The sequence below is a fragment of the Carcharodon carcharias genome, chromosome 19 (genome assembly GCF_017639515.1).
Source record: "Carcharodon carcharias isolate sCarCar2 chromosome 19, sCarCar2.pri, whole genome shotgun sequence".
NCBI classification, from domain to species: Eukaryota; Metazoa; Chordata; class Chondrichthyes; order Lamniformes; family Lamnidae; genus Carcharodon; species Carcharodon carcharias.
Window position 1 is genome coordinate 85108578 of NC_054485.1, and position 27000 is coordinate 85135577.

Sequence of the window (27000 nt, forward strand, 5' to 3'; positions counted from 1 at the left end):
GGGAAGACCTGGGGCTGTAGATAGTGGGTGATTGGGGTGATGGAGGCGAGACTTGGGGGGAGGGAGGGAGGTTCGGCGGCCACCGGACCTTAAGTGCAAGTGGCAGGTGGGGAGTGCCCAGAGTTAGTAGAGGGCTTTTGATGGAGACACCACATGCCTCTTCCCACCCAAGGCCTAAACCCAATCACTTTCAGGCTTCCCCCATACCCAGAAAATCCTCCCGCCAACCTAAAAAAAATGAGGCTTGGTGGCCACTTAAGGGGCCTCAATTGGGGCAAGAGCGGGCAGCCCATCCAAGGCCTTGCCCACCCTGGCTTGAAATTGCTGAGAGGTTGGGGTGGGCTCGCCCCACCTAAAAACCCGCTGGTAGGGGCATGTAAAATCCAGGCCAAGGGGAGTCAGCTGTTCAGTTATCAAGAGACACTGGGAGTCGCTTGCTGCCTGTCTTGATATATTGGGGAATCTAAAGTGAAGGGACAAGATTGGGAATAAGGTAGAAGTGAATTTAAGAGATGATGGGTAGGCAATGCTAAACTTGGGTTTTCAAAGCCTACAGATTAAATGAGGTGAGAATGGGCCTGGTTTAGAAGTCCTCGGAGTGACTGTGACTAGGAGGATATTATAATTTGATTTGAAGAGCATGCAGTGAGTTAAACAATCAGTAAACCAAAGAGACTGCACGTGATGCTCGATAGCTAGAAGACCAGTAAAAACTTAGAAATACAAAAGAGATAAATTCGCATTCTAACAAGAATGTATATTTTAATAATTTTGACATTTACTCTTATATTTTATAACTCTGTGACAAACATGGGGCTGGATGTGTTAATTGTATATTAATTGTACTTAATTGTAAACATTAACTAGAGATTCACTTGAGCGCCTATAAGTAGGAACAGAGTGAAACTTGTGGCGGTTGGATTAGGATGCATGCTTATAATGTGCATCTCTGTAAATAAACGCTCACAAAAGCCTGAAAAGATTGGCTCCAGTTCTATCCTTCACTGTCTGGCTTTCTGGGTTGTGGGTCCATTGTAAACTGATGTTGAGGGATCAAGAATGTTTATTGAGCTGCTGCAATTGCCATTCAGTTTGGTCCTTACAATAAATGCTGTCTTCCTTTCAGGGTGAAGCTGGAGAATCCGGTGCTCCAGGAATCCAAGGCCTTCCGGGACGCAAGGTATGTACTCTGTTGGGGAACCTTTCAGGGTGTCACAACCTTTCAGCCCAGAGGGACATTGGAAGGGCTAAGAAATAAATCTAGAACCTGGTCAACTGGCAGCGAGTTGAGCATGTGGCAATGTGGAGGGGAGGACTTTCTAAATGACACAGAGGGTGGTACTATTCCTCTACTAAATGTTTGCCGTGTAAGGAGCACCCGCAGCAACGGTCTGTTTCCTTGCAGTGCGTTGGCTGAATACGCCATGCTTCTCGGCTCATTCTGGGCTGATTAACCGCAGATCCAATCCAAGGTAGTGGTTTGAAATGTCAGCCATAAATCCATTCCCTGCAGTGCCCCCATCTCTGCCCCGCCATTGTGGCTGTGCTTTCAGCTGCCTTGGTCCCCATGCCCTGGAATCCCCTCCCCAGTCCCTTCCAGCCCCCATCTCTCCTCCCCCAAGATTCTTTTTTCAAAAAACCCGCCTCTTTGACCTAATTGCCCTGCCTAATAGCTGCTCCTTTGCTTGGTGACACATTTTCACCTGATAGCGCCTCTGTGAAGGGACTTGGGACATTTTTTTTTCCCCCTTCCATGTCGACTCACCGTTTTTCTTGCTCAATACCAAATAGAGCGGATGCCCATCCTGGCTGGCCCCCAAACCACACCCCCCACCTCTCCTCCCCCCCCCCCCCACCACCTCCAATCTCTGGGGCAACCAGGGAATATTGCTGGAGAGCGGAAGCTGGGCGGGGAACCCAGATCGAGCCTGGGCAGCCTCTCCGTGTCCGGGCGAGTGACGGGAACCCCGGCGCAGCGAGAGAGGGCGTGTCCCTGGGAGGGAGGAGTGGAGAGAAAAACAGATGGAGTGAACCTCAAAGAGAAATGAGCATGGCTTTAGCGAGAAGACAATAACCTGCCTGTTTTCATACATTTTTTTTTTAAAAAACAACAGGGTCCAAAAGGCGAAAGAGGAGAAAAAGGAGAATCTGGACAACCGGGAGAAGCTGGGCCTCCAGGCACCAAAGGGCCCACTGGCGACGATGGACCCAAGGGCAATCCTGTAAGTAGGCTGCAAACCTGCCTGACGGCTGGATTTTCAATCTCTTTCCATAACTCCTATGAAGCGTTAAACTTTTGGAGAGCCGTGAGGCTTATCCCATTTACCCCTGGGAAAGGAGCTGGCTCTGGTTCTTCATTCCGCATGCCAGCCTGAGGCAAGGGCCTCAACTGTGATGGAAAAGTGGGAAGGCTGGAAACGCTCAGCGCCGTCCGCAGAGAGAAGGAAAAGAGGGTTAAAAGTTTCAGGTGAAATGTGCCCTTGTTAGGAATTGTAATGAGCCTCTCTGCGTACAGCATTGACTCAAAGATTGCACTCCTACAAAAGCCAGTGGTGGGAACCAGGCGTAGGCGGGTCAGATGTTTCACCCTCAAACTTTGCATTCGACTCCAGCCCTGACAAATGGGATGTACTTTCACAAGTTGTGTAAGACTGCTCGATGCTGCTAGTTTCCTCACCTCTTATTTATTCCACCTCTTTTCTCTCCGTAGGGTCCTGTTGGTTTCCCCGGTGACCCTGGCCCTGGAGGTGAACCTGGACCACGTGTAAGTGTGAACAGGCTTTGCGAACTGCTCGTCATCGCTATCGTTTAATTAAAAATGTGAAGAAAGTTTGCCTGAACTTCGCTCTCTCATTCCTCCTGTCCCATTTCTTTTCCCCATTGTGGGTGTTGCTGGCAAGGCCAGCATTTATTGCCCAACTCTAATTGCCCTCAGGAATTGCCCTCAATAAGCTTGGTGTTTACCTTGAGTTTTCTTGACCACTGCAGTCCATGCAGTGTAGGTGCACCCAACATGCAGTTAGGGAGGAAGTTCCAGGATTTTGACCCGGTGACAGTGAAGGAATGGCGGCGATATAGTTCCAAGTCAGGATGGTGAGTGACTTGGAGGGGAACTTGCAAGTCTTCCTCCTTCCTGCATCCTTCCTATGTAGAAACAAAACTCTTTGCGCCACCCTCTGCTCTGGGCCTGTTATTTCCCCAATGCCTGTGGAATTCGCATATGTTCCAATTTTCCCTTTCTGCTGCAATCCACAGACTTCAGAGACTCAGGCTGATGTTCTGGGGTTTTGGTGGGCTACGGGGGGCATGGATTCAAATCCCTTTAAATTTGATTAATGAATTCTGAATGTGAAAGCCAGTTTCAGTCATGGCGACCATGAAACCATTGTCGATTGTCGTCAAAACCCATCTGGTTCACTAACGCCCTTTAGGGAAGGAAATCTGCCGTCCTTACTCGGTCTGGCCTACATGTCACTCCAGACCCACAGCAATGGCGATGACTCTTAACTGCCCTCTGAAATGGCCTAGCAAGCCACTCAGTTCAAGGGCAATTAGGGATGGGCATCAAATTCTGGCCTTGCCAGTGACGCCCGCATCCCATAGAAGAATACATTTTTAAAAATATTTCCTCCCACCTCTTCGTCAGAAGGTGCACAGTTTGAACGCTATCCCGAACATTCCTGGCGTGCGGAGGCAAGAGCTCAGTCTCTGAATTATGTGTGCAGCTATTCCTACCCAACACTACCCCCATAGACAGGCTGTTCTAGATTGAATATGGCCCCTATAAATAGACAGGCTGCTCTAGATTGAATACCGCCCCTAAGTATAGACAGTCTGTTCTAGATGTACATACTGGTCCAATATACAGACAGGCTGTCCTAAATGTGAATACTGCTCCTATATGTAAACAGGCAGTCTAGATTGAATACCATCTCCATACTGGCCTGATATATAGACAGGCTGTTCTAGATGTGAATACAAGCCTAATATATAGACAGGTTGTTCTTGATTGAATACCACCCCTATATATAGGCAGGCTATTCTAGATTGAATATCACCCCCTATATATAGGCAGGATATTCTAGATTGAATGCCATTCTAGATTTAACACTGGCTCTATACATAGACAGGGTGCTCTAGGTGTGAATACTAGCCTAATATATAGACAGGTTGTTCTAGATTGAATATTCCCACTATATATAGACTGGCTGTTCCAGAGTTGAATACTGGTCCAATATATAGACAGGCTGTTCTAGATATGAACACTGGCCCAATATACAGACAGGTTGTTCTCGATTGAATACCGCCCCTATATATAGTCAGGATGTTCTAGATTGAATATCATTCTAGATTGAACACTGGCCCTATACATATACAGGGTGTTCTAGATGTGAATACTAGCCCAATATATAGACAGGTTGTTCTAAATTGAATATTGCCTGTATATACAGACTGGCTGTTCCAGAGTTGAATACTGGTCCAATATATAGACAGGCTGTTCTAGTGTGAATACTGCTGCAACATATAAACAGGTGTTCTGGATGTGAATGTTGTTCCTATATATAGACAGGCTGTTATACAATGTGAATCCTGCTGTACCAGCTGTTCTAGATGTGAATACTGTCCCTATATACGATAAGCCATCCCTAATCAACACTGTCCCTATAAATATAGACAGGCTGTTCTAGGTATGAATACTGCTACTAATGCTGTTCTAGATGTGAATACTGCCCCTATGTGTAGACAAGCTGTTTTAGATATGAATACTGCCCCTATATATGGACAGGTTGTTCTAGATGTGAATCCTGACATACAGGCTGTTCTAGATGTAAACACTGCTCCTCTATATATAGACAGGCTGTTCTGATGCGAATACTACCACTATATATGGACAGGCTGTCCTGGATGTGAATACTGCTCTTATATATGGAAAGGCAGTTCTGGATGTGAACACTGCCCCAATATATGGACAGGCTGTTCTAGATATGAATCCTGCCCCTATATATGGATAGCCATTCCTAGATATGATCATTCCTATGTATAGACAGTCTGGTCTAGATGTGAATGCTGCTCCAATATATAAACAGGCTGTTCTAGGTGTGAATACTATCCTTATAAATAGACAGGCTGTTCTAGACATGAATATTGTTCCCTTTTATGGACAGCTGTTCTAGATGTAAATGCTGCTCCAATATATAGATGGGCTATTCTAGATCTGAATACTTGCCCCACATATAGACAGGCTGTTCTAGATATGAACCTTCCATCTATATGTGGACAGGCTGTTCTAAATGTGAATATTGTCCATTTTTATGGACAGGCTGTTCTAGATTTGAATGCTGTCACTATATTTATATAGGCAGGTATTTATAGATATGAATTCTGCCCCAATAGATAGGCAGGCTGTTCTCAATATGAACACTACATCGATAAGTGGTCAGGTGCACTCTTCCACCTCACTGTATCTTCATGTTTTTCTGCTCTAGCTCAATCTAAACCCTGGAGATACATCCCCCCTCCCCCACTCCGCATCAGTCTCCACTTATCCTGTGATCTGCCAGTTCTTGAGTAAAACATGGCATTGAATCATGGCATGCCCTGGGTTTAGCTCCTCTGTGTGATCTTGGTGGTGTTCTGCAGTGTGACCTTGCTGGCCCCAGCCTGAGTAATTGTGAAGTGTGCCCACACTCCTGAGGAATAGAGAAAGCAGAAATCACCCCCTCGAGCCAGTTCAAAAGGGAACAACGCTATTGCATGCTCTTTTTTAGAAGGATTGATTTGGGCAGTGAAAGTAGGACTTTCATTGCAGCCATTCTCAAAGCTGTCTTTCTTCTCTTGTCTTTTTTTTTAGGGTCAAGACGGTGTCAAAGGTGAAAGGGGGGAGACTGGAGAGCAAGGACAAGCTGTAAGTGATGATGGAGGGAGTTCTCAATTACTGCAGGGATTCAACCTACTCAGTACATTGACTGACGCCTGTCTGTCTCTTGCTTTATCACTCAGGGCTCTCCTGGACCTACCGGTGAAGTGGGCCCACCAGGTCCACCAGGAAAGAGGGTAAGTAAATACTTCCAATAGTGTTAGCCACACACAATCCCTTTTCTGGACAGTGAGCCTCTGAAAGTCTCAGAGCAGCGACACCCTCGGAGCTGTGTGAGGTCTGTATCTCGATATGGGGGCTGTGTGAGGTCTGTATCTGGGTATGGGGGCTGTGTGAGGTGTGTAACTGGGTGTGGGGGCTGTGTGAGGTGTGTAACTGGGTGTGGGGGCTGTGTGAGGTCTGTATCTGGGTGTGGGGGCTGTGTGAGGTCTGTATCTGGGTGTGAGGGCTGTGTGAGATCTGTATCTGGGTGTGGGGGCTGTGTGAGGTCTGTATCTGGGTGTGGGGGCTGTGTGAGGTCTGTATCTGGGTGTGGGGGCTGTGTGGTGTTTGTATCTGGGTGTGGGGGCTGTGTGAGGCCTGTATCTGGGTGTGGGGGCTGTGTGAGGTCTGTATCTGGGTGTGGGGGCTGTGTGGTGTTTGTATCTGGGTGTGGGGGCTGTGTGAGGTCTGTATCTGGGTGTGGGGGCTGTGTAGTGTTTGTATCTGGGTGTGGGGGCTGTGTGAGGTCTGTATCTGGGTATGGGGGCTGTGTGAGGTGTGTAACTGGGTGTGGGGGCTGTGTGAGGTCTGTATCTGGGTGTGGGGGCTGTGTGAGGTCTGTATCTGGGTGTGGGGGCTGTGTAAGGTCTGTATCTGGGTGTGGGGGCTGTGTGAGGTCTATAACTGGGTGTGGGGGCTGTGTGAGGTCTGTATCTGGGTGTGGGGGCTGTATCTGGGTGTGGGGGCTGTGTGAGGTCTGTATCTGGGTGTGGGGGCTGTGTGGTGTTTGTATCTGGGTGTGGGGGCTGTGTGAGGTCTGTATCTGGGTGTGGGGGCTGTGTAAGGTCTGTATCTGGGTGTGGGGGCTGTGTGAGGTCTATAACTGGGTGTGGGGGCTGTGTGAGGTCTGTATCTGGGTGTGAGGTCTGTATCTGGGTGTGGGGGCTGTATCTGGGTGTGGGGGCTGTATCTGGGTGTGGGGGCTGTGTGAGGTCTGTATCTGGGTGTGGGGGCTGTGTGGTGTTTGTATCTGGGTGTGGGGGCTGTGTGAGGTCTGTATCTGGGTGTGGGGGCTGTGTAAGGTCTGTATCTGGGTGTGGGGGCTGTGTGAGGTCTATAACTGGGTGTGGGGGCTGTGTGAGGTCTGTATCTGGGTGTGAGGTCTGTATCTGGGTGTGAGGTCTGTATCTGGGTGTGGGGGCTGTATCTGGGTGTGGGGGCTGTGTGGTGTTTGTATCTGGGTGTGGGGGCTGTGTGAGGTCTGTATCTGGGTGTGGGGGCTGTGTGAGGTCTGTATCTGGGTGTGGGAGATGTGTGAGATCTATAACTGGGTGTGGGGGCTGTGTGCGGTCTGTATCTGGGTGTGGGGGCTGTGTGAGGTCTGTATCTGGGTGTGGGGGCTGTGTGAGGTCTGTATCTGGGTGTGGGGGCTCTGTGAGGTCTGTTTCTGGGTGTGGGGGCTGTGTGGTGTTTGTATCTGAGCATGGGGCTCTATGATGTTTAGATCAGGGTGTGGGGTCTGTATCTGGGTGCGGGGACTGTATGATGTTTGTATCTGGGTGTGGGGTCTGTGTGGTGTTTGTATCTGAGCGTGGGGCTGTGTATTGTCTGTATCTGGGCGCAGGGGCTGTGTGAGGTCTGTATCTGTGTGTGGGGGCTGTGTGAAATCTATATCTGAGCGTGGAGCTGTGTATTGTCTGTATCTGGGTGTGGGGGCTGTGTGAGGTCTGTATCTGGGTGCGGGGGCTGTGTGAGGTGTGTAACTGGGTGTGGGGGCTGTGTGAGGTCTGTATCTGGGTGTGGGGCCTGTGTGGTGTTTGTATCTGGGTGTGGGGGCTGTGTATTGTCTGTATCTGGGTGCGGGGGCTGTGTGAGGTCTGTATCTGTGTGTGGGGGCTGTGTGGTGTCTGTATCTGGGTGTGGGGGCTGTGTATTGTCTGTATCTGTGTGTGGGGGCTGTGTGGTGTTTGTATCTGGGTTGTTTGTTGACTGAGGTTGTTACCATGCGTTACCATGGGCTGTGTAAACGTTGTTCGACATTCTCCTCGGGAGGCTGTGTTGCTTTGGGATTGATTTACTATCACTGGGCTGCTTCCTGGCCGCAAAGACAATTGCAATGTCATCTCCATGCCATTCTCTCCCCTGCTCTTGTTTTCTGTCCATCTCCACCTCCACCTTTAACATTGTCTTCTGTCTGTCTCTCTCTCTCCTTTTTCTCACAGGGACCAGCCGGAGCTCCCGGTCCAGAGGGCAGAGAGGGGGAGAAAGGAAGCAAGGTAACAGATTCGGAGAATCCATCCTCTTGTTATAGTTACGTTATTGCTGTAGGGAATGACGCGGGCCTGCCATGTCGTTGAAGAGATGGGTAGTGGCCCAGTGATGGAGGTGAGGTGAGGTGGATGTGGTGGAGCCTGCCTCTCCCTTCTATGCGCAGCTTGTAACTGCTGGATGCAGCGTTGGGTAGGGGCAACCCCAACCCTGGGCCTTTCAGGAACGTGAGGGAGAGTAACTGGTACCCGGACCTTTTGGGCCAGCGTGTGTCGCACTTTGGTACCGGTGGAGAAGTCACCTCGAAACGCCGGACGTTTCGGCACCCAAAGCCAATCCAGGCATTCGCCCTCCTGCCACCATCCCTGGTCGAGCAGTAATGAAACTGCCCTTGGGCCGTGTGAATCCTGATCTTTACACTACCCTGGATTTCGGTGGGCCGGGGGAGAGACCAGCTTAGAGCAGACCCCCCCCACCAAGGTCAGGTCAGCAGCAGAACGATAGATAACATTCAGTCGCTTGGTGGTACAGGACTTGGATGTCGCTGGAGAGGGAGACATGTTGCCGAAGCTCCTCGTCTCGCACTCATCAGGACAAATGCAAGAACACCAAATTTCAAATGATCACTGCAATTTACGCTGCAGGAGAACAGGGTGCTGATTGGTTGGCAGGTCAACTTTGATTGGCCGAGGTGTTACCATGGAGAAAGCAATGGGGAACCATAGGCTCCCCAAGCTCCCGGGCAATTCAAAAAAGATGCCAGCTTGAACATATTCCACATGTTTGCAGAGAACGGGTCTCTGCATATGAATGTATGTCACTTCTAGCAAGTGCAAATAAGCTACCTTTTGAGCTCAAAACAAAAACAGAATTACCTGGAAAAACTCAGCAGGTCTAGCAGCATCGGCGGAGAAGAAAAGAGTTGACGTTTCAAGTCCTTATGACCCTTCGAGCGAACAGAGCTTTTGAGCTTGACTGATTATCCTAAACTGGTTGTTAGCATTGCTATTATATCACAACTAGCAACCGATTTGGCGCTCGGGGAGCCTACAGTTCCGTGTTGCTTTCTTCATGGAAATGCCTTAGCCAGTCAGAGTCGACTTGCTAACTAATCAGCACCCTTTCCTCCTGCAGTACAAATTGTTGTGATCGTTTGGCATTTGGCGCTCCTGCCCTGATGAGTGCGAGCCGAAAAGCTTCGACAACATGTCTCTCTCTCTTTTCAGCAATATTAACCTTGTGCATTATGTAATGTGCTGATATTAAACGTCACTTGACTGGGAGCAATGCCACGGGAGATCCAGCTGCCTGTCAATTCAATGGAGCGCTTGGAGCCGAGAGATGATTTTGTGTGATAGGTGGATGAACTTTTAACAGGTCGGCATGACAACCCCCTCAAGTCTCTCTGTGGGCTGAGCTAGAAGGTATTCTCCAGGTTTTTAAAAAATCCTTTCATGGGATATGAGCGTCGCTGGCTGGGCCGGCATTTATTTCTCATTCTTAACTGCCCCTTGAGGAGGTGGTGGTGAGCCGCCTTCTTGAACCGCTGCAGTCCATTAGTGCAGGTACACCCATAGTCCTTTTAAGGGAGGGACTTACAGGATCAAAAAACTGTGGGTGCGTCTATACCACAGGGACTGCAGCTGTTCAAGAAGGCAGCTCACCACCACCTTCTCAAGGACAATTAAGGATGGGCAATACGTGCTGGCCTAGCCAGCAACACCCACATCCCATGAATGAAATGAAAGATTTTGACCCAGTGACAGTGAAGGAACAGCGATATATTTCCAAGTCAGGATGGTGTGTGGCTCAGAGAGGAACTTGCTGATGGTGATGTTCACAGGCATCTGCTGCCCTTGTCCTCCTAGGTGCTAGCAGTCATGGGTTTGGAAGGTGCTGCCGAAGAAGCCTTTGTGTGATCCTGCAGTGCATCTTACAAATGGTTCACACTGCTGCTACTGTGCGTCAGTGGTGGCAGGAGTGAATGTTTGTAGATAGAGTGTCAGTCAAGTGGGCTGCTTTGCCCTGGATGGTGTTGAGCTTCTTGAGTGTTATGGGAGCTGTACTCATCCAGGCAAGTGGGGATTATTCCATCACACTCCTGACTTGTGCCTTGTAGATGGTGGACAGGTTTTGGGGAGTCAGGGGGTGAGTTACTTGCTGCAGGATTCTCGGCCTCTGACCTGCTCTTGTAGCCACAGTATTTATATGGCTAGTCCAGTTCAGTTTCTGGTCAATGATAATCCCCAGGATGTTGATAGTGGGGGGATTCAGTGATGGTAATGCCAATGAACATCAAGGGGCGATGGTTAGATTCTCTCTTGTTGGAGATGGTCATTGCCTGGCACTTGTGTGGCACGAATGGTAGCTGGAGTGTTGTCTCAATTGGGTGAGGTGCTCCTGTGTTGAGAGAGAGAGAGAGGAAGAGAGAGTGCAGGGTGGGGGGATTAGAATCAGCCAGGGTCCCTGCTCCTTAATTGCTGCCCCATTCTGGGAATGCAGGTATTGGTTGAGGTAGAATAGGCTGCACCATTTATTGTGGTTAGCTGTGAGGTGACGCTCCCAATAAGTGGGGGGAACATGCCTGACAGTTGCTGGGAGGGGGGCCTAAACCTGCAACCCGCACAAGAGTCACAGGCTGTCAGAGTGGTGGAGGAGGGGGGGATACTTGGTCGAGCTGGTCTGGGGCGGGTGGGGGTGGGGGGGGTGCAGCTGGAACAGGCAGAAAGGAGGGAGGGAGGGAGGACAAGGTTTTTCTGACCAGTCCTATTGGTGACGTGGCAGTGAGATCTGCTAACTGCCCTTTTTCTGTGCCTGAGCGTGTCGTTCGCTTGCTTTTCAGGGTGGGCCTGGAGCCAAGGGGCCTCCTGGGAAGACTGGTCCAATCGGCCCGCAAGGAACCCCGGGGAAACGTGGTCCCGAGGGTCTCCGTGGTATTCCTGGTGCTGTGGTAAGTTCCATTGTTCCGATGGAGGAGGGAGGGGCTGCGTTGTGGAGACGGGGTCCCCCTGCACGTGCAGCTCTAAAGCCTCCTTCAGGCTTGCATCTTCCCCCATTGATTTTTCCCCTTCGAGTATTTATCCAATTCCCTTTTGAAAGTTACTATCGAATCTGCTTCCACTTTCCCTTTCCAGCAGCGTATTCCAGATCACAACATCTCGCTGCTTAAAACCAATCCTTCTCCAGCTCTCATCCAGTCTAACGATCTAAAATCTCTGCTCTCCGGTTACTGACTTCCCACTGCCATTGGAAATGTTTTCTCCAGATCTATCCCTTGATTAAATCCCCCCTTTACCGTCCCTCTCTCTCCCACTCCATTCCTCCCTCTCGCTCTCTCTCCCACTCCGTTCCTCCCTCTCTCTCCCTCTCTCTCTGTCCCTCCTCTCTCTCGCTCTGTCCCTCCCTCTCTCTCGCTCTGTCCCTCCCTCTCTCTCGCTCTGTCCCTCCCTCTCTCTCTCTCTGTCCCTCCCTCTCTCTCGCTCTGTCTTTCCCTCTCTCTCGCTCTGTCCCTCTCTCTCTTGCTCTGTCCCTCTCTCTCTCGCTCTGTCCCTCTCTCTGTCTCACTCTGTCCCTCTATCTCTTTCTCGCTCTCTCCATCTCTCTCTCTCTCTGTCACTCCGACCAGCTCTTGTCTCTCTCACTCTGCTCCTCTCTCTCTCATTCTGTTCCTCCCTCTCTCTGTGTCTCTCGGTCTATCCCTCTCTCTCTCTATTTCTCTGTCCCTCTCTCTCTTTCATTCCATCTCTTTCCCTCTCGCTTGGTCCCTCTCTCTTTTTTTCTGTCCCTCTCCCTCTCTCTCTCTCTGTCCCTCTCTCTCTCTGCCCCTCTCTCTCTGTCCCTCTCTTTCACTCCTCCCTCTCTCTCCGTCTCTCTCTCTCTCCACCACCGCCCCCCCGTCTCTCTCTCTCTCTCTCCGTACCACACTCTCTCTTTCTCACCCTCTTCGTACCTCCCTCTCTCTCACTCTGCCCCTCTCTCTCTGTCTCTCTTTCCCTCTCCCTCTCTCTCTCCCTCTGTCGCTCAGTCCTGCCGTCGCTCCATCCCCCTCTCTCTCTCTGTCCCTTTCTTTCTTTCACTCCGTTCCTCCCTCCCTCTCTCTCTCTTGCTCTGTCCCTCTCTCTCCGTCACTTTGTCTCTCTCTCTCTTGCTCCGTCCTTCCCTCTCCCTCCCTCTTGTTCTGTTCCTCTCTCTCTCCGTCCCTCTCTCTCTCTCTCTCTCTGAATCTCTTTCTCTCCGTCACTCTGCCCCTCTCTTTATCTCTGTACTCCGCTCTCTCCATCTCTTTCTGCTCTGCTCCGTCCCTCTCTCTTTCCCTCGCTCTCCATCTCTCTCTGTTGCTCCGTTGCCCACTCACTCTCGCGCTCTGTTCCTCTCTCTCTCTCTCTCTCTCTATTGCTCCATTCCCCCCCCACTCTCTCTCTGTCTCACTTGGTCGATCTCTCTAGTTCCATCTCTCTCTGTTCCTCTGTCTTCCTCTCTGTGCCTCTCTCTCTCCCTCTGTTCCTCCCTCTGCCTCTCACCACCTCTCTCTCTCCCCACCTCTCTCTGCTTCTATCTCTGCCTCCCTCCATCCCTCTCTCTCTCTCTCTGCCTCTGGCTGCCTCACTCTGCCTCTCTCTGCCTCTTCGTCTCTCTCTCTCTCTCTCCCTCTCTGCCCCCCTCTCTCTCCCCCTCTCTCTATATGTCTCTCTTTCTTGCTGACTCTTTCTATCTCTTCCTTTCTCTCTCTCTGCCTCTCTCTCCCTCTCTTTCTCTCCCTCTCACTCTGCCCCCCTGCCTCTCCCCTTCCACTCCTCCCTGTCTCTCCCTGCCCCTCTCCCTCTGTTCCATAAGACCATAAGACCTAGGAGCAGAAATTAGGCCATTTGGCCCATCGAGTCTGCTCCGCCATTCAATTATGGTTGATAAGTTTCTTAACCCCATTCTTCCGCCTGCTCCCCTTTGATCCCCTTGCCAATCAAGACCCTATCTATCTCGGTCTTAAATACACTCAATGACCTGGCCTCTACAGCCCTCTGTGGCAATGAATTCCATAGATTCATCACTCTCTGGCTAAAGAAGTTTCTCCTCATCTCTGTTCTAAAAGGTCTTCCCCTTACTCTGAGGCTGTGCCCTCGGGTCCTAGTCTCTCCTACTAATGGAAACATCTTCCCCATGTCCACTCTATCCAGGCCTTTCAGTATTCTGTAAGTTTCAATCAGATCCCCCCTCATCCTTCTAAACTCCATTGAGTATAGACGCAGAGTCCTCAAATGTTCCTTTCATTCCTGGGATCATTCTTGTGAACCTCTTTTGGACCCTCTCCAGGGCTAGCACATCATTCCTGAGATACAGGGCCCAAAATTGCTCACAATATTCTAAATGTGGTCTGACCAGAGCCTTATAAAGCTTCAGCAGCACATCCCTGCTTTTATATTCTAGTCCTCTTGAAATAAACGCCAACATTACACTTGCCTTCCTAACTACTGACTCAACCTGCAAGTTAACCTTAAGAGAATCCTGGACTAGGACTCCCAAGTCCCTTTGCACTCTAGATTTCTGAATTCTCTCCCCATTTAGAAAATAGTCTATGCCTCTATTCTTCCTACCAAAGTGCATGATCTCACACTTCCCCACATTGTATTCCATCTGCCACTTCTTTGCCCATTCTCCCAACCTGTCCAAATCCTTCTGCAGCCTCCCTGCTTCCTCAATACTACCTGTCCCTCCATCTATCTTTGTATCATCTGCAAACTTAGCCAGGATGCCCTCAGTTCCTTCATCGAGATCATCAATGTATAAAGTGAAAAGTTGTGGTCCCAACACTGACCCCTGTGGAACTCCACTAGTCACCAGCCACCATCCTGAGAAGGATCCCCTTATCCCCACTCTCTGCCTCCTGCCAGACAGCCAATCTTCTATCCATGCTAGTACCTTGCCTCTAACACCATGGGCTCTTATCTTACTGAGCAGCCTCCTGTGCGGCACCTTGTCAAAGGCCTTCTGGTAGTCCAAGTAGATAACATCCATTGGCTCTCCTTTGTCTAACCTACTCGTTACCTCCTCAAAGATTCTAACAGATTTGTCAGGCATGACCTCCCCTTGATGAAACCATGCTGACTTTGCCCGATTTTACCATGCACCTCCAAGTATTCTGAAATCTCATCCTTAATAATGGACTCTAAAATCTTACCAACGACCGAGGTCAGGCTAATCGGCCTGTAATTTCCCGTCTTTTGCCACACTCCCTTCTTAAACTGGGGGGTTACATTAGCGATTTTCCAGTCCACTGGGACCCTCCCTGACTCCAGTGATTCCTGAAAGATCACCACTAACGCCTCCACTATCTTTTCAGCTATCTCCTTCAGAAATCTGGGGTGTAATCCATCTGGTCCAAATGATTTATCCACCTTCAGACCTTTCAGTTTTCCTAGCACCTTCTCCTTGGTAATGGCCACCATACTCACCTCTGCCCCCCGACTCTCTTGAACTTTGGGGATGTTACTCGTGTTTTCCACTGTGAAGACTGATGCAAAGTACCTATTCAGTTCCTCCGCCATTTCTTTGTTCCCCACGACTACTTCTCCAGCGTAATTTTCCAGTGGCCCAATCTCCACTTTTGCCTCTCTCTTACCCTTTATGGATCTAAAAAAAACTCCTGCAATCTTCTTTTATATTACTGGCTAGTTTACCCTCATATTTAATCTTCTCCCTACTTATTTCTTTTTTAGTTGTCCTCTGTTGGTCTTTGTAGGCTTCCCAATCCCCTGGTTTCTCACTGCTCTTCACCGCATTGTATGCTTTCTCTTTAGCTTTTATGCTGTCCCTGACTTCCCTTGTCAGCCATGATTGCCTCGTCCTCCTTTTAGTATGCTTCTTCTTCCTAGGGATGAATTTTTGCTGTGTCTCCCAAATTACTCCCAGAAACTCCTGCCATTGCTGTTCCACTGTCTTTCCTGCTAGGCTCATCTCTCAGTCAATTCTGGCCAGCTCCTCCCTCATGCCTCTGTAGGTACCTTTATTCAACTGTAATACCGTTACATCTTTTTCCTCTCAAATTGCAGGGTAAATTCTATCATATTATGGTCACTTCCTCCTAAGGGTTCCTTCACCTTAAGCTCCCTTATCAAATCTGCCTCATTACACATCACTAAATCTAGAATTGCCTGTTCCCTAGTGGGCTCCACCACAAGCTGTTCCAAAAAGCCATACTGTAGACATTCCACAAATTCCTTTCCATGGGATCCACTACCAACCTGATTTTCCCAGCCTACCTGCATATTGAAATCCCCCATGATCACTGTAACCTTGCCTTCCTTACATGCCTTTTCTATCTCCTGGTGTATCTTGTGTCGCACATCCTGACTACTGTTCGGAGGCCTGTACATAACTCCCATTATGACTCTGCCTCTCTCTCTCTGTTCCTCTCTGCCTCTCTCCCTCTGTTCCTCTCTGCCTCTCTCTCTCTGTTCCTCTCTGCCTCTCTCCCTCTGTTCCTCTCTGCCTCTCTCCCTCTGTTCCTCTCTGCCTCTCTCTCTCTGTTCCTTACTGCCTCTCTCCCTCTGTTCCTTTCTGCCTCTCTCCCTCTGTTCCTCTCTGCCTCCCTCCCTCTGTTCCTTTCTGCCTCCCTCCCTCTGTTCCTCTCTGCCTCTCTCTCTCTGTTCCTTACTGCCTCTCTCCCTCTGTTCCTTTCTGCCTCTCTCCCTCTGTTCCTCTCTGCCTCCCTCCCTCTGTTCCTTTCTGCCTCTCTCCCTCTGTTCCTCTCTGCCTCTCTCCCTCTGTTCCTTTCTGCCTCTCTCCCTCTGTTCCTCTTTGCCTATCCCTGTATTTTCTTGCTGTCCTACCCTCTACCATTCCTGATATCTTTTGTTTTTTATTGACAGGGTGAACAAGGAACTCCTGGGGTCTCCGGACAGACAGGGCCTCCTGGTCCAATGGTATGTACAAAATGTAGCCTTTCTCTTTGTCCCCACTGACAGCTGCTAGAATGTGCTGACCAAACAGGAGAGAGGTTCAAGATCAACACTGAGCTCGGTGAATCCCCCAAATAGAACTGAGCTCCATCTGGGTGTGTCCTGGTGGTGGTGGGGTGAATCTGGGTGTAACTGGTTGGAGGTCGGGGACAGTAGGTGTATCTGGGTAGCTTTTCTGGTGTCTCTGTCTATATATTTGGGTCTCTGGTCTCTCTCTCTCTCTATTTGGGTCTCTGGTATCCCTCTCTATCTGGGTCTCCGGTCTCCCTCTATCTGGATCTCCGGCATATCTCTATTCTCTGCCTGGGTCTCTGGTATCTCTCTATCTGGGTCTCTAGCATCTCTCTCTCTCTCTCTATCTGGGTCTCTGGTATCTCTCTTTCTATGTGGATCTCTGGTATATCTCTAACTCTCTATCTGTGTTCCTGGTATCTCTCTCTCTCTCTATTTGGGTCTTTGGTATATCTCTCTCTCTCTTTCTCTCTCTGAGTCTCTGGTATCTCTCCCTGGGTCTATGATGTCTCTCTCTCTCTCTCTACCTGGGTCTCTGGTATCTCCCTCTCTACCTGGATCTCTGGTATATCTCTCTCTCTGGGTCTCTGGTATCTCTCTCTCTCCTTCTGTCTGGGTCTTTGGTATCTCTCTCTGGGTCTCTGGTATCTCTCTCTGGGCCTCTGGTGTCTCTCTATCCTTGTCTCTGGTATCTCTCTATCTGGGTCTCTGATATCTCTCTCTCTATCTGGGTCTCTGGTATATCTCTCTCTCTCTCTGGGCCTCTGGTATCTCCCTTTCTATCTGGGCCTCTGGTATCTCTCTCTCCCTATCTGGGTCTCTGGTAACTCTCTCTCTCTCTCTTTCTCTCTCTCTCTCTCTCTGCTAGGATCTCTGGCATCTCTCTCTCTCTCTCTAAGTCGTTGGTATCTCTCTCTATCCGTGTCTCTGGTATCTCTCTCTGGGTCTCTGGTATCTCTATCTGGGTCTCTGGTATCTCTCTCTATCTGGGTCTCTGATACCTCTCTTTCTATCTTATCCAGGTATCTAGTATCTCTCTCTCTATCTGGGTAGCTGGTATCCCCCTCTCTTATCTGGGTATCTGATATCTCTCTCTCTATCTGGGTATCTGGTACCTCTCTCTCTATCTGGGCATCTGGTATCCCCCTCTCTATCTGGGTCTCTGGTATCTCTCGCTCTCTATCTGGGTCTCTGGTATCCCTCTCTCTATTTGGGTTGGTCCCTGCTATCTTGCTCTCTGTGATTTACATTATTATGAAGTGCTCCATATTGTAGCCTAGTGACATTAACTGTTCTCTTTAACTCCTTTTGTCCCTAGGGCCCTCCTGGGTTACCCGGCTTGAAGGGAGACGGTGGTCCTAAGGGAGAGAAGGTAAGACTTGCCGGTCACACCTGTAGCGTTCCCAATGGATTTCATTTGTGGGAAGGAGGGGTATGGAGGCGGGGTTAGTATGAGGAGACGCACCATTCTGAAAATCATCCTCTTGGTGTTAATAATGAAATCTAGAATGGTGGGCTTTTCACTTCAGCTCTTTGGAAACATGTTCCCCAAAGATCCATCTTTCCATCATTGTTCAAGAAGGGCCACCAAGTCTCAGGAGAAATAACTCATTGTATAGAAATAAACACGATGGGCTGAATGGCCTCCTCCTATGCACTAGATGTTTCTATGTTTCTGTGGGGTGAGCTGAGAGTCAGAAGTGTTCCTCTGCGACGGACCAAGTTGAACGTTCAGAACTTTCAACACAAAGGAAGATGGTTGTGGTTGTTGGAGGTCAATCATCTCAGCTCCAGGACATCACTGCAGGAGTTCCTCAGGGTAGTGTCCTCGGCACAACCATCTTCAGATGCTTCATCAATGACCTTCCTTCATAAGGTCAGAAATTCGTTGATGATTGCACAATGTTCAGCACCAATTGCGACTCCTCAGATACTGAAGCAGTCCATGTCCAAATTCAGCAAGACCTGGACAATATCCAGGCTTGGGCTGATAAGTGGCAAGTAACAGATGTGCCACACAAGTGCCAGGCAATGACCATCTCCAACAAGAGAGAATCTAATCATTGCCCCTTGATGTTCCTTTAGCTTTACCATCCTTTAGCATTACCATCACTAAACCCCCCACTATCGACATCCTAGGGGTTACCATTGACCAGAAACTGAACTGGACTAGCTATATAAATATTGTGGCTACAAGTGCAGGTCAGAGGCTAGGAATGGTGTGACGAGTAACTCACCTCCTGCCTCCCCAAAGCCTGTCCACCAAGTCAGGAGTGTGATGGGATAGTCTCTACTTGCCTGGATGAGTGCACTCAAGAAGCTTGACACTATCCAGGAAAAAGCAGCCCACTTGATTGGCACCCCATCCACAAACGTTCACTCCCTCCACCACCGATGCACAGTAGCAGCAGTGTGTATCATCTATAAGATGCACTGCAGGAATTCACCTAGGCTCCTTAGACAACAGCTTCTAGACCTGTAACCTCCACCACCTAGAAAGACCAGAGCAGCAGATGCATGGCAACACTACCACCTGCAAGTTCCCCTCCAAGCCACTCACCGTCCTGACTTGGAAATATATTGCCTGAAGCTCCCTCCCTAACAGCACTGTGGGTGTACCTACACTACATGGACTGCAGTGGTTCAAGAAGGCAGCTCATCATCACCTTCTCAAGGGCAATTAGGGATGGGCATTAAATGCTGGCCCAGCTAGCGATACTCATATCCCATGATAGATTTAAAAACAACTTCAGAAATGCTGCTCCCTGCTGTACCACTGGACATGCAGTGGTTGCCCTGCCCGTGAACTAACCTCACAAATTCCACACCAACAATAATTTTCATTTATGTAGCACCTTGGGTGTAGTAAGACAACCCAAGGCTTTTCACAGGAGCGTTGTGAGAAGAGTAAGGAGATATTAGGGCTTATGACCATGGGCTTAGCCAGAGGCAAGTTTTTAATTGGTGTCTTAAAAGAGGAAAGAGGGGCGGAGAGGTTTAGGAAGAGAATTCCAGAATGGCTGAAGGCACAGTCACCAATGGTGGAGCGATTAAACTCAGGAATGCACAAGAGTGTTAAAGGAGTGCCGAGATCTCTCATGGGAACGGGAATTAATTTTCTTTTGTCCCTCTTGAGAGTTTTTGTACTGGCCCCTCTGTGATTCTGTGCTCCCCACCTTTAACATTTCACATCTTTATTCCTCTGTGTTTCTCTTTCAGGGTCACCCTGGCCTGATTGGATTGATTGGACCTCCAGGAGAGCAGGGAGAGAAGGGCGATCGAGGGCTTCCTGGTCCACAGGGAACAGAAGGACTTAAAGGAGACAATGTAATTGTGTACCCCCTTCGCTTGTATAACAGGCACCAGTTTCCAGCAGTGTTTTAGAGTCGGTATTTAACACTGCCCCGCACTACCTGTTCAGTGGTATTGCAGAATGAAATCCTTTGCACCGCGCCTGTGGATCCCAGTTTCGACCCTAGCCTTTGCCGAGCCAGCTGGTGTCGGCTGCTTAACCTCAGTACCGCTGGGCTGGGGGAGGAGTGACTGGTGGATGCATGTATGTGACTCGTGGATCCAGATGTTTGATGGGCTTGTAATACCTGGACACTCACCGTACAGCAGGGCCGGGTTCTCTGTCCACTGTCTGCTCTTGTGGAATCCCAACCCGGGACGGGTCGGGGGTGGGGGGGTTGGTGGGGGGGTGGTGGGGGGGGGGGGGGTGGGGTGGGTGGCGGGGGAGGTGGGGGTGAGGGGGGGGTCGATCCTTTCAGGGCAGGAGGGAGAAAATCATTGCAAAAAAGTTGCCAGCACCATGTGGCTGTGATATGTCTAACCAGCGCCCCCTGCCAAAAGTGTATTTTACCAAGGATCCTACTTTGCACAATTTCAAATCTCCAGTGTCGGCAGGACTCTCTTGCCGTGTTCCACTGTTTTTTTCTTTGAAAAAATACTTTAGTCATAAAATATCTGGAAGAACATTACAAAACATTTCTAAATGGCCATCACAAAAACCGCAATCAGATTCAACTTTTCCACATAGATCACGAGGTGCTTCAATACAATCAATGAATATTACAGACATTTCAATATGGTCATTACAGACAGTCAGACAGTGCAATGGTATTGGAATTATCAACATACATCATGTTGTACTCTGAGGTGCTTCAATACAATTATAATACAATTAGTATTCAGTGTATACATTCATTGTGAGCCGTACAGCCTGAATAGGTCTATACAATTCCCAGCCCCTCGGTTGACCAAGGCAGAAAGGTCTTAGACAGCGACCTTTCCCCATTGTGCCTTTGCAGCAGCTGTGCCATTGTGACAGTAATTAACGGCACTGCCGTCAGGGAGATGCTCTTGCAGCATTGCTCTTGTACAGTGTGCTTGCAGCATTTCACTGTCCCCTGTGTTTGACTCTTAGCATTCGTCCGCTGGGCGGTGGGTGGGGTGGAGCCTCCAAGTTGGGAGCCTCCAAGATCGAGGACCGCGCCCCAAAATTGCCCCTGGTTTTCAGAAACATTTTGTCCCTGCGAAAGTTTCTGCTCAAACTAATTTGTGTATCACCGAATGTAAGATGCCCCACGATCTTGCACAGCATTTTAGAACATAATTTTATTTTATTTTTTTAAAAAAAAGTTCTTTGATATATCTAAGGACAGTAACCCGGTGCAGTTTACTCAGGGTATAAGGCACAACCTACCAGTTTATGCTGGTGTTTACATTCCATTCAAGCATTCTCCCACCTTTCCTCATCTCAAGTCTATCATCGTAACCCTCTGTTCTCTTCTCCCTCATTTGCTTGTCTAGCTTCCCCTTAAATACATCTATATTCACTTCAACCACTCCTTGCGGTAGCGAGCTCCACATTCTCACCGCTCTCTGGGTAAAGAAGTTTCTTCTGAATTCCCTGTTGAATTTCTTGGTGACTGTCTTATATTGATGGCCTCTAGTTCTGCTCCTTCCCACAAGAGGAAACCTTCTCTCTGGATCCAATCTATCAACAGCTTTCGGAATTTTAAATACCTTTATCAGCTTCAATTGACTAATAACAAAAATAAGCATTTTTAACCAGAGAGCCCTGTCCATTTCCTGTGAGCAAGCCAATTTTAAACTAAAATGGCTTGAAGAACTATATGCAATCATTTGCTAGCTATACCAGGGTATGGCAGTCAGTTTTATATATTTTATTGATATATTTTTATATATATATATATATGTATGTGTCCCCAAAGGTTACAAACCAACACAATTGGAATGGAAATTCTTCAGTGATTAATTCAGACTGGGGGGGAGGATGTGGCCAGTTTAGTGGGCGGAGCCTGCATCCAGCGTGACTTTTTTTTATAGTAGCTCAAATGATGGTGGAAACCTGAGTTGCGCTGGGTGTAATTTGCATTAAACATTCTGCAATGTTTGGTGCCAGTTTTACCTTTTTCATTTTTGGTGGTTGGGGGTGGGGTGGGGTCACGAATTGGGCTGAAAAATCCATCAAAACTGAATGGAAACTCTCCCCTTGGTGTCCGACATTACCCTGCGTTGGGCTATTACTATCTCTTACTATCATTGTTAATGGTCATGCTCAGTTACGCTGTTGGGCTGTTAGCGTTACCCTGTTCCAGTGATAGGTGTTACATGGGGTGCTGCATATGGTTCTGGTCGCCATGTTCCCAGAGGCACTGGAGAAGGTGCAGGAAGATTTACATAGATAATACCAGAAATGAGTGGGTTACGTGTCTGGAAAGGATTGGCAGGCCAGGTTTCTTTTCTCTTGAAAAAAAGGGCTGAGGGTCGACCATATGGAAATCTATGAAAGGTTTTGATAGAGTGGACACAGAGGAGTGGAGTGGACTCCAGTGGAGGAAAGCATATCTAATCGCCATCAATATAAGATAGTCATAGGCATCTGGTAATTTAGAACTTCAGTATTGCTGAAGAAAATGTCAAAGCTTTTTGTCTTCCACTCATCAGGACACTTCGCAAGAATACCAATATGAGAGGAAAACAACAATTTGTACTGCATGTGAAGAGAGTGTTGGTTTGTTGGCAAGTGGACTCTGATTAGTAAAGGCGTTGCCCTGGAGAATGCACCAATGATGGTGACTGTTCCTCTTACATTGGTATTCTTGCAAAGTGTCCCGATGATTGCAAGACAAAAAACCTTGGCATGCCTCTCTTTTCAGCAATACATAAGGTAGTCACCAAGAAATCCAATGAGGAATTCAGAATAAACTTCTTTACCCAGAGAGTGGTGAGAATGTGGAATTCACTACCCAGGGAGTTGTTGAAGTGAATGGCATAGATGCAGCTAAGGGGAAGATAGCCAAGAATTTGAGTGAGAAGTGGGTAGATAGTTACAATGATAGATTTAGATGACAAAAGATGGGAGGAGGCTCAAGTGGAGCATAAACACCAGCATGGACTGGTTGGGTCAAATGCTCTGTTTCTGTACTGTGCTGTATATCCTATGTAATCCTGTGTAGAGTATCACAATATTGCATTGCAACATTAGGTTATTGCAGTGTTAAGAATGCACAGTGTTAGACTGGTGATAACTGGTGTTAGGCGAGTTTGGCGCTTGTATATACTGGCTTGCTGTAGGAGGCATGGAAAGAGAAGAGAGGCGCACAGAGAGAGCACGAAACACAACAAAAATGAGGTCTACACTGATGGGAAAGGAAAAGTGTGTCGGAGGCAAACAGAGTGAGGGGTACATACAGAAACTAGGGAGAGGGAGATTGGGAAAAATTCAAAAAGCTGATTCAGGGCGATGAGGTAACAAGTTAGGAAGGAAGAGGAAGAGAGAGTGAAAGAAATGCTAGAAGAGGGAGGGGGGGAGAGAGAGAGAGAGAGAGGGGGAATAGAAATTGAGAGACAAGAATTTCTTTCCCTGACACCACCAACACATGTTAGGGGATCTCCCAGTTACTAGCAAGGAGGCGGGTGGCGGTGGGGGGAGCACTGTATGCAAAGCATTTTCCTCAGTGCTCAGTTTATCGTTTTCATGTCATCTTCTTTTTGATTCTAGGGTATTGCCGGTGCGAGTGGTCCCATCGGTCCTTCTGGTCCTCCAGGCATCCCGGTAAGTCCCCCACTGCTTGGAGACAACGGTATTTAACGGCACTCAGCGCCACCGAGCCCAGCAATTGCTTAACCCCAGCAGTAGGCGTGTCCAGGTCTGGCTCTTCGACTTGGGAGGGGAGCTCGGACAACCCAATGGATTTGTTAAAAACCGTCCCACCCCCCCCAATTTAGGCAAAGAGTCCCTTCGCTTGCCGGAGGAATATTCATTGGGAGCAGGGAGATTGAAGAATGGGAGAGAGTGTCTTCAAAAAAAATCATCTCTGTCCATGACACTAGGATATTATTTACACCCCCCCCCCACCCCCTCAGAGACCCAAACCTTCGATCCACAGCCCCCCCATCCCCACGGGCTCTTTCCCCCTGTCTCAGAATGGACGTCGATCACAGTGATCGACTTGTCAAGACTGAGGTGGTGAGGTGTTTGGGCAGTGAAGAGAGGGGAATCGAAATTCAGCCGTGATCTCGTGGAATGGCGGAGCAAACTTGAGGGGCCGAGTGGCCTACTCCTGCTCCTACCCCTTAACTTCAGCTTTTGTGAGGGAATGTAGATTGCGACGGTGGCAATGGTGCAGACGCTTCTCCCGGTGATGATTCCGGAGTTGGGATGGATGTGTAGGAATGTTAAGAAACTGATAGGCAGGAAAAGACCACCGACCCACCAACCCTGCCCCAAACTCATGATGGCTGGAGCTGCGTGACTCGAGACTAACCAACCGCACCCCCCCACCAACCCCCATCCAAATCAACCACTCTGGACCACCCCTGAACCCCCCCACCCCCATCCTCACAAACAACTCCCGCCATCAAGCAATCTCCGGAGAGGCAAAACGGTCAGAGTAAATCCCAGGCCAGTAAGGGAAAAATGCTCTGGGAAATTCGTCTCCTCAGCTGTTCAGGAGATCACATGGACTAACTGCTATCTATAAAGGCATTTAGCTTCTCTAGGATGTGATGCCTGCCCCAGTCAAGAGCCCTTGCCATTCCCTCTTGAAGACATGGAGAGAGTCAGCACCCCTCCAGCCCAGCCACCGACACAATCCAAAGGCAGCAGGTCCCATAGGCTTTCTGAACAGCTTGGCACACTTTAACTCAAAGCGGACACTGACTGAGTTTTCCCACAGTGACAATATCTCCCTGGGTAATCTGGGAGAGGAATGGGAGCACTGGCTGATGGCTCATCAGTTGGCGACCTTGCTACATTTCCAAGCAATTGGTCCACACTTATAGATCCTGGCATTTTTTTTTAAATTCCTTCATGGGATTTGGACGTCACTGTCATGGTCAATATTTGTTGCCCATCCCTAATTGCCCTTGAAGTGAGTGTCTCGCTCAGCCATTTCAGAGGGCAGCTAAGAATCAGCCATATTGCTGTGGGCCTGGAATCACATGTAGATCAGACCAGGTAAGGACGGCAGATTTCCTTCCCTAAAGGGACATTAGTGAACCAGATGGGCTTTTACAACAATCAATAATAGCTTCATGGGCACATCACTGATATTCCAGATTTATTAATTCAATTTAAACTCCACCAGCTGCCATGGTGGGATTTGAACCCATGTCCCCAGAGCATTAGTCTGGGCTTCTTAGCTTAATATCCCAGTGACATTCCCACTACCCCACCGTCTTTCAACGTAAGCATATGGTTGTGCTGTTTGTGCCCAAGATTTTCTGCACTCTATTTGCCAAAGCATTTATTGCCCATCCCTAACTGCCCTTGAGAAGGTGGTGGTGGGCTACCTTCTTAAATCGCTGCAGCCCATCAGATTTGTTGCACTTACTGTGCTGTTAGGAAGGGAGTTCTAGGATTTTGACCCAGCGACAGCGAAGGAATGGCGATAGATTTCCAAGTCAGGATGGTGAGTGACTTGGAGGGGAACTTCCAGGTGGTCGTGTTCCCATTGTCTGCTGTCCTTGTCCTTCTAGATGGTAGTAGTTGTGGGTTTGCAAGGTGCTGTCTAAGGAGCCTTGGTGAGCTGCTGCAATGCATCTTGCAGATGGTACACACTGCTGCTACTGTGCGTCGGTGGTGGAGGGAGTGAATGTTGAAGGTGGTGCATGGGGTGCCAGTCAAGGGGGCTGAAGAACAGGAAATACTGCCTTGAGGAAGTGTCCATGTCCTCACCTCTTCATGAATGTTTCCACTTGGAGAAGCACAATATTGACCAAAATGCTTTTTTTCCAGAATTTTTGTGGCAATTAACAAACATGAACATTCTAAAAGATGATTGGTACTCAAAAGAGTTAACGTTTCTTTTCAGTGAAATGTGTTAGTGATGAATCGCTTGCTTTGGGTGTTTTTTTTTTAGTTTAATGGCAGTTCACTGACCCAGTGACTAGTTTACTTTGAACATTCTCCCCTTTTTTATGTGAATCTGATTTGCGCCTTACCGTTTGGACGTCCAGAAGCCCATTGTCCGGAAGCTGGAATTGTCTGAAAACCGGGCGTTTTGCAGAATATTCTATTTGATATTTGGTTAAAGGAAATCCTGGCAGATTGTCCAAACGCTGGGACAATTCAGCAAGATGCTGGTTCTTAGTGACCAGCCGGGCTTGTTCGCAGTGATGTGCCAGCCTACTCCCCGCACTTCGAGTCAACGTTTTATTAAGAAATACCTCATGATTTATTCCTTTTCAAACTTTATGTACGCGTTATTATTTATCCTTTCTCATACTTTATTCCATGTAACTCTTCTTCAATGAATTTGGCCTAGGGCGGGCTCCCTGATTTCATTGTCCAAAACCCAGGGAAATCTGAAATCTGGCAGGGGTCCAGAACTCGGGGTCTGTGTGGAACCTCATTTTCATTTGCTCTAAGTTTTAAATTCAACTACTGGCTTTCGGGGCACCAGTGTTTCTAGGTAGCGGGGTCTCATTAGGGAAAAAAAGCCCATACATTTTACACCAAATACCTGCACACCCCAAGCACACTCTCACCACGGTGAGGAGCACATGGAGATTCCCACGGTGAGACTGGGCTTCCCTCAGCTCGTGCCGCTGTTGCTTTTGTTCTTTTTTTTTCATTCATTCATTGATTCATGGGATGTGGGCTTCGCTGGCTGGGCCGCCATTTATTGCCCATCCCTAATTGCCCCTTGAAGGAGGCGGTGGGTGAGCCGTCTTGAGCTGCTGCAGTCCACGTGGTGTAGGTGCACCCACTGTGCTGTTAGGGAGGGAGCTGCAGGGTGCTGGGTGACTTTGGAGTCGGGGAGATACCTTCGCTGCGGCCTTCCTAACGCTGTGCTTCTGTTTCCCTCCTTGTCTTCCAGGGCCCCCCTGGTCCGAAAGGGTCGAAAGGTTCTCAGGTGAGTCCCACCCCTTCTTCCTCAGTTATGTTCTGAGCCACTCGGTGAGAGTAGAATTGCAGTCACAGTCGTAGGGGGCGCAAGCGGAAAGTCGGGTGGGGGTGGGGGGTGTGGGGGTGGGGTGGGGTGGGGGGTGTGGTGGTGTAGGGGGCACCTCTTGCCTGGGGCTAAGCATGGAGAGTCTGTTTCCCTCTATGAAATACCAGACTCTCGGGAGAAGCAATTAATTCAAGCGGAGTCAAAGAAGCTCTTTGCAGAAGAGGATGGCCTTCAGAGAGCCTGTGGCATTAATTTGAAGAAG

At 48.8% G+C, this 27000-nt stretch overlaps 1 protein-coding gene across 3 annotated transcripts in view; it reads left to right on the forward strand.

The window, feature by feature from the left end:
- LOC121291462 (collagen alpha-1(V) chain-like) overlaps positions 1 to 27000 on the forward strand; it is a 339607-nt gene that overhangs the window by 294956 nt on the left and 17651 nt on the right. For all 3 annotated transcript variants that reach the window (XM_041212673.1, XM_041212674.1, XM_041212675.1), the window contains 12 exons: positions 1127 to 1180; positions 2115 to 2222; positions 2711 to 2764; positions 5852 to 5905; positions 6001 to 6054; positions 8302 to 8355; positions 11190 to 11297; positions 16210 to 16263; positions 17630 to 17683; positions 19531 to 19638; positions 23342 to 23395; positions 26664 to 26699. In XM_041212673.1, the coding sequence (XP_041068607.1) occupies positions 1127 to 1180; positions 2115 to 2222; positions 2711 to 2764; positions 5852 to 5905; positions 6001 to 6054; positions 8302 to 8355; positions 11190 to 11297; positions 16210 to 16263; positions 17630 to 17683; positions 19531 to 19638; positions 23342 to 23395; positions 26664 to 26699 (792 nt within the window). The remainder of the gene's footprint in view (positions 1 to 1126; positions 1181 to 2114; positions 2223 to 2710; positions 2765 to 5851; positions 5906 to 6000; positions 6055 to 8301; positions 8356 to 11189; positions 11298 to 16209; positions 16264 to 17629; positions 17684 to 19530; positions 19639 to 23341; positions 23396 to 26663; positions 26700 to 27000) is intronic.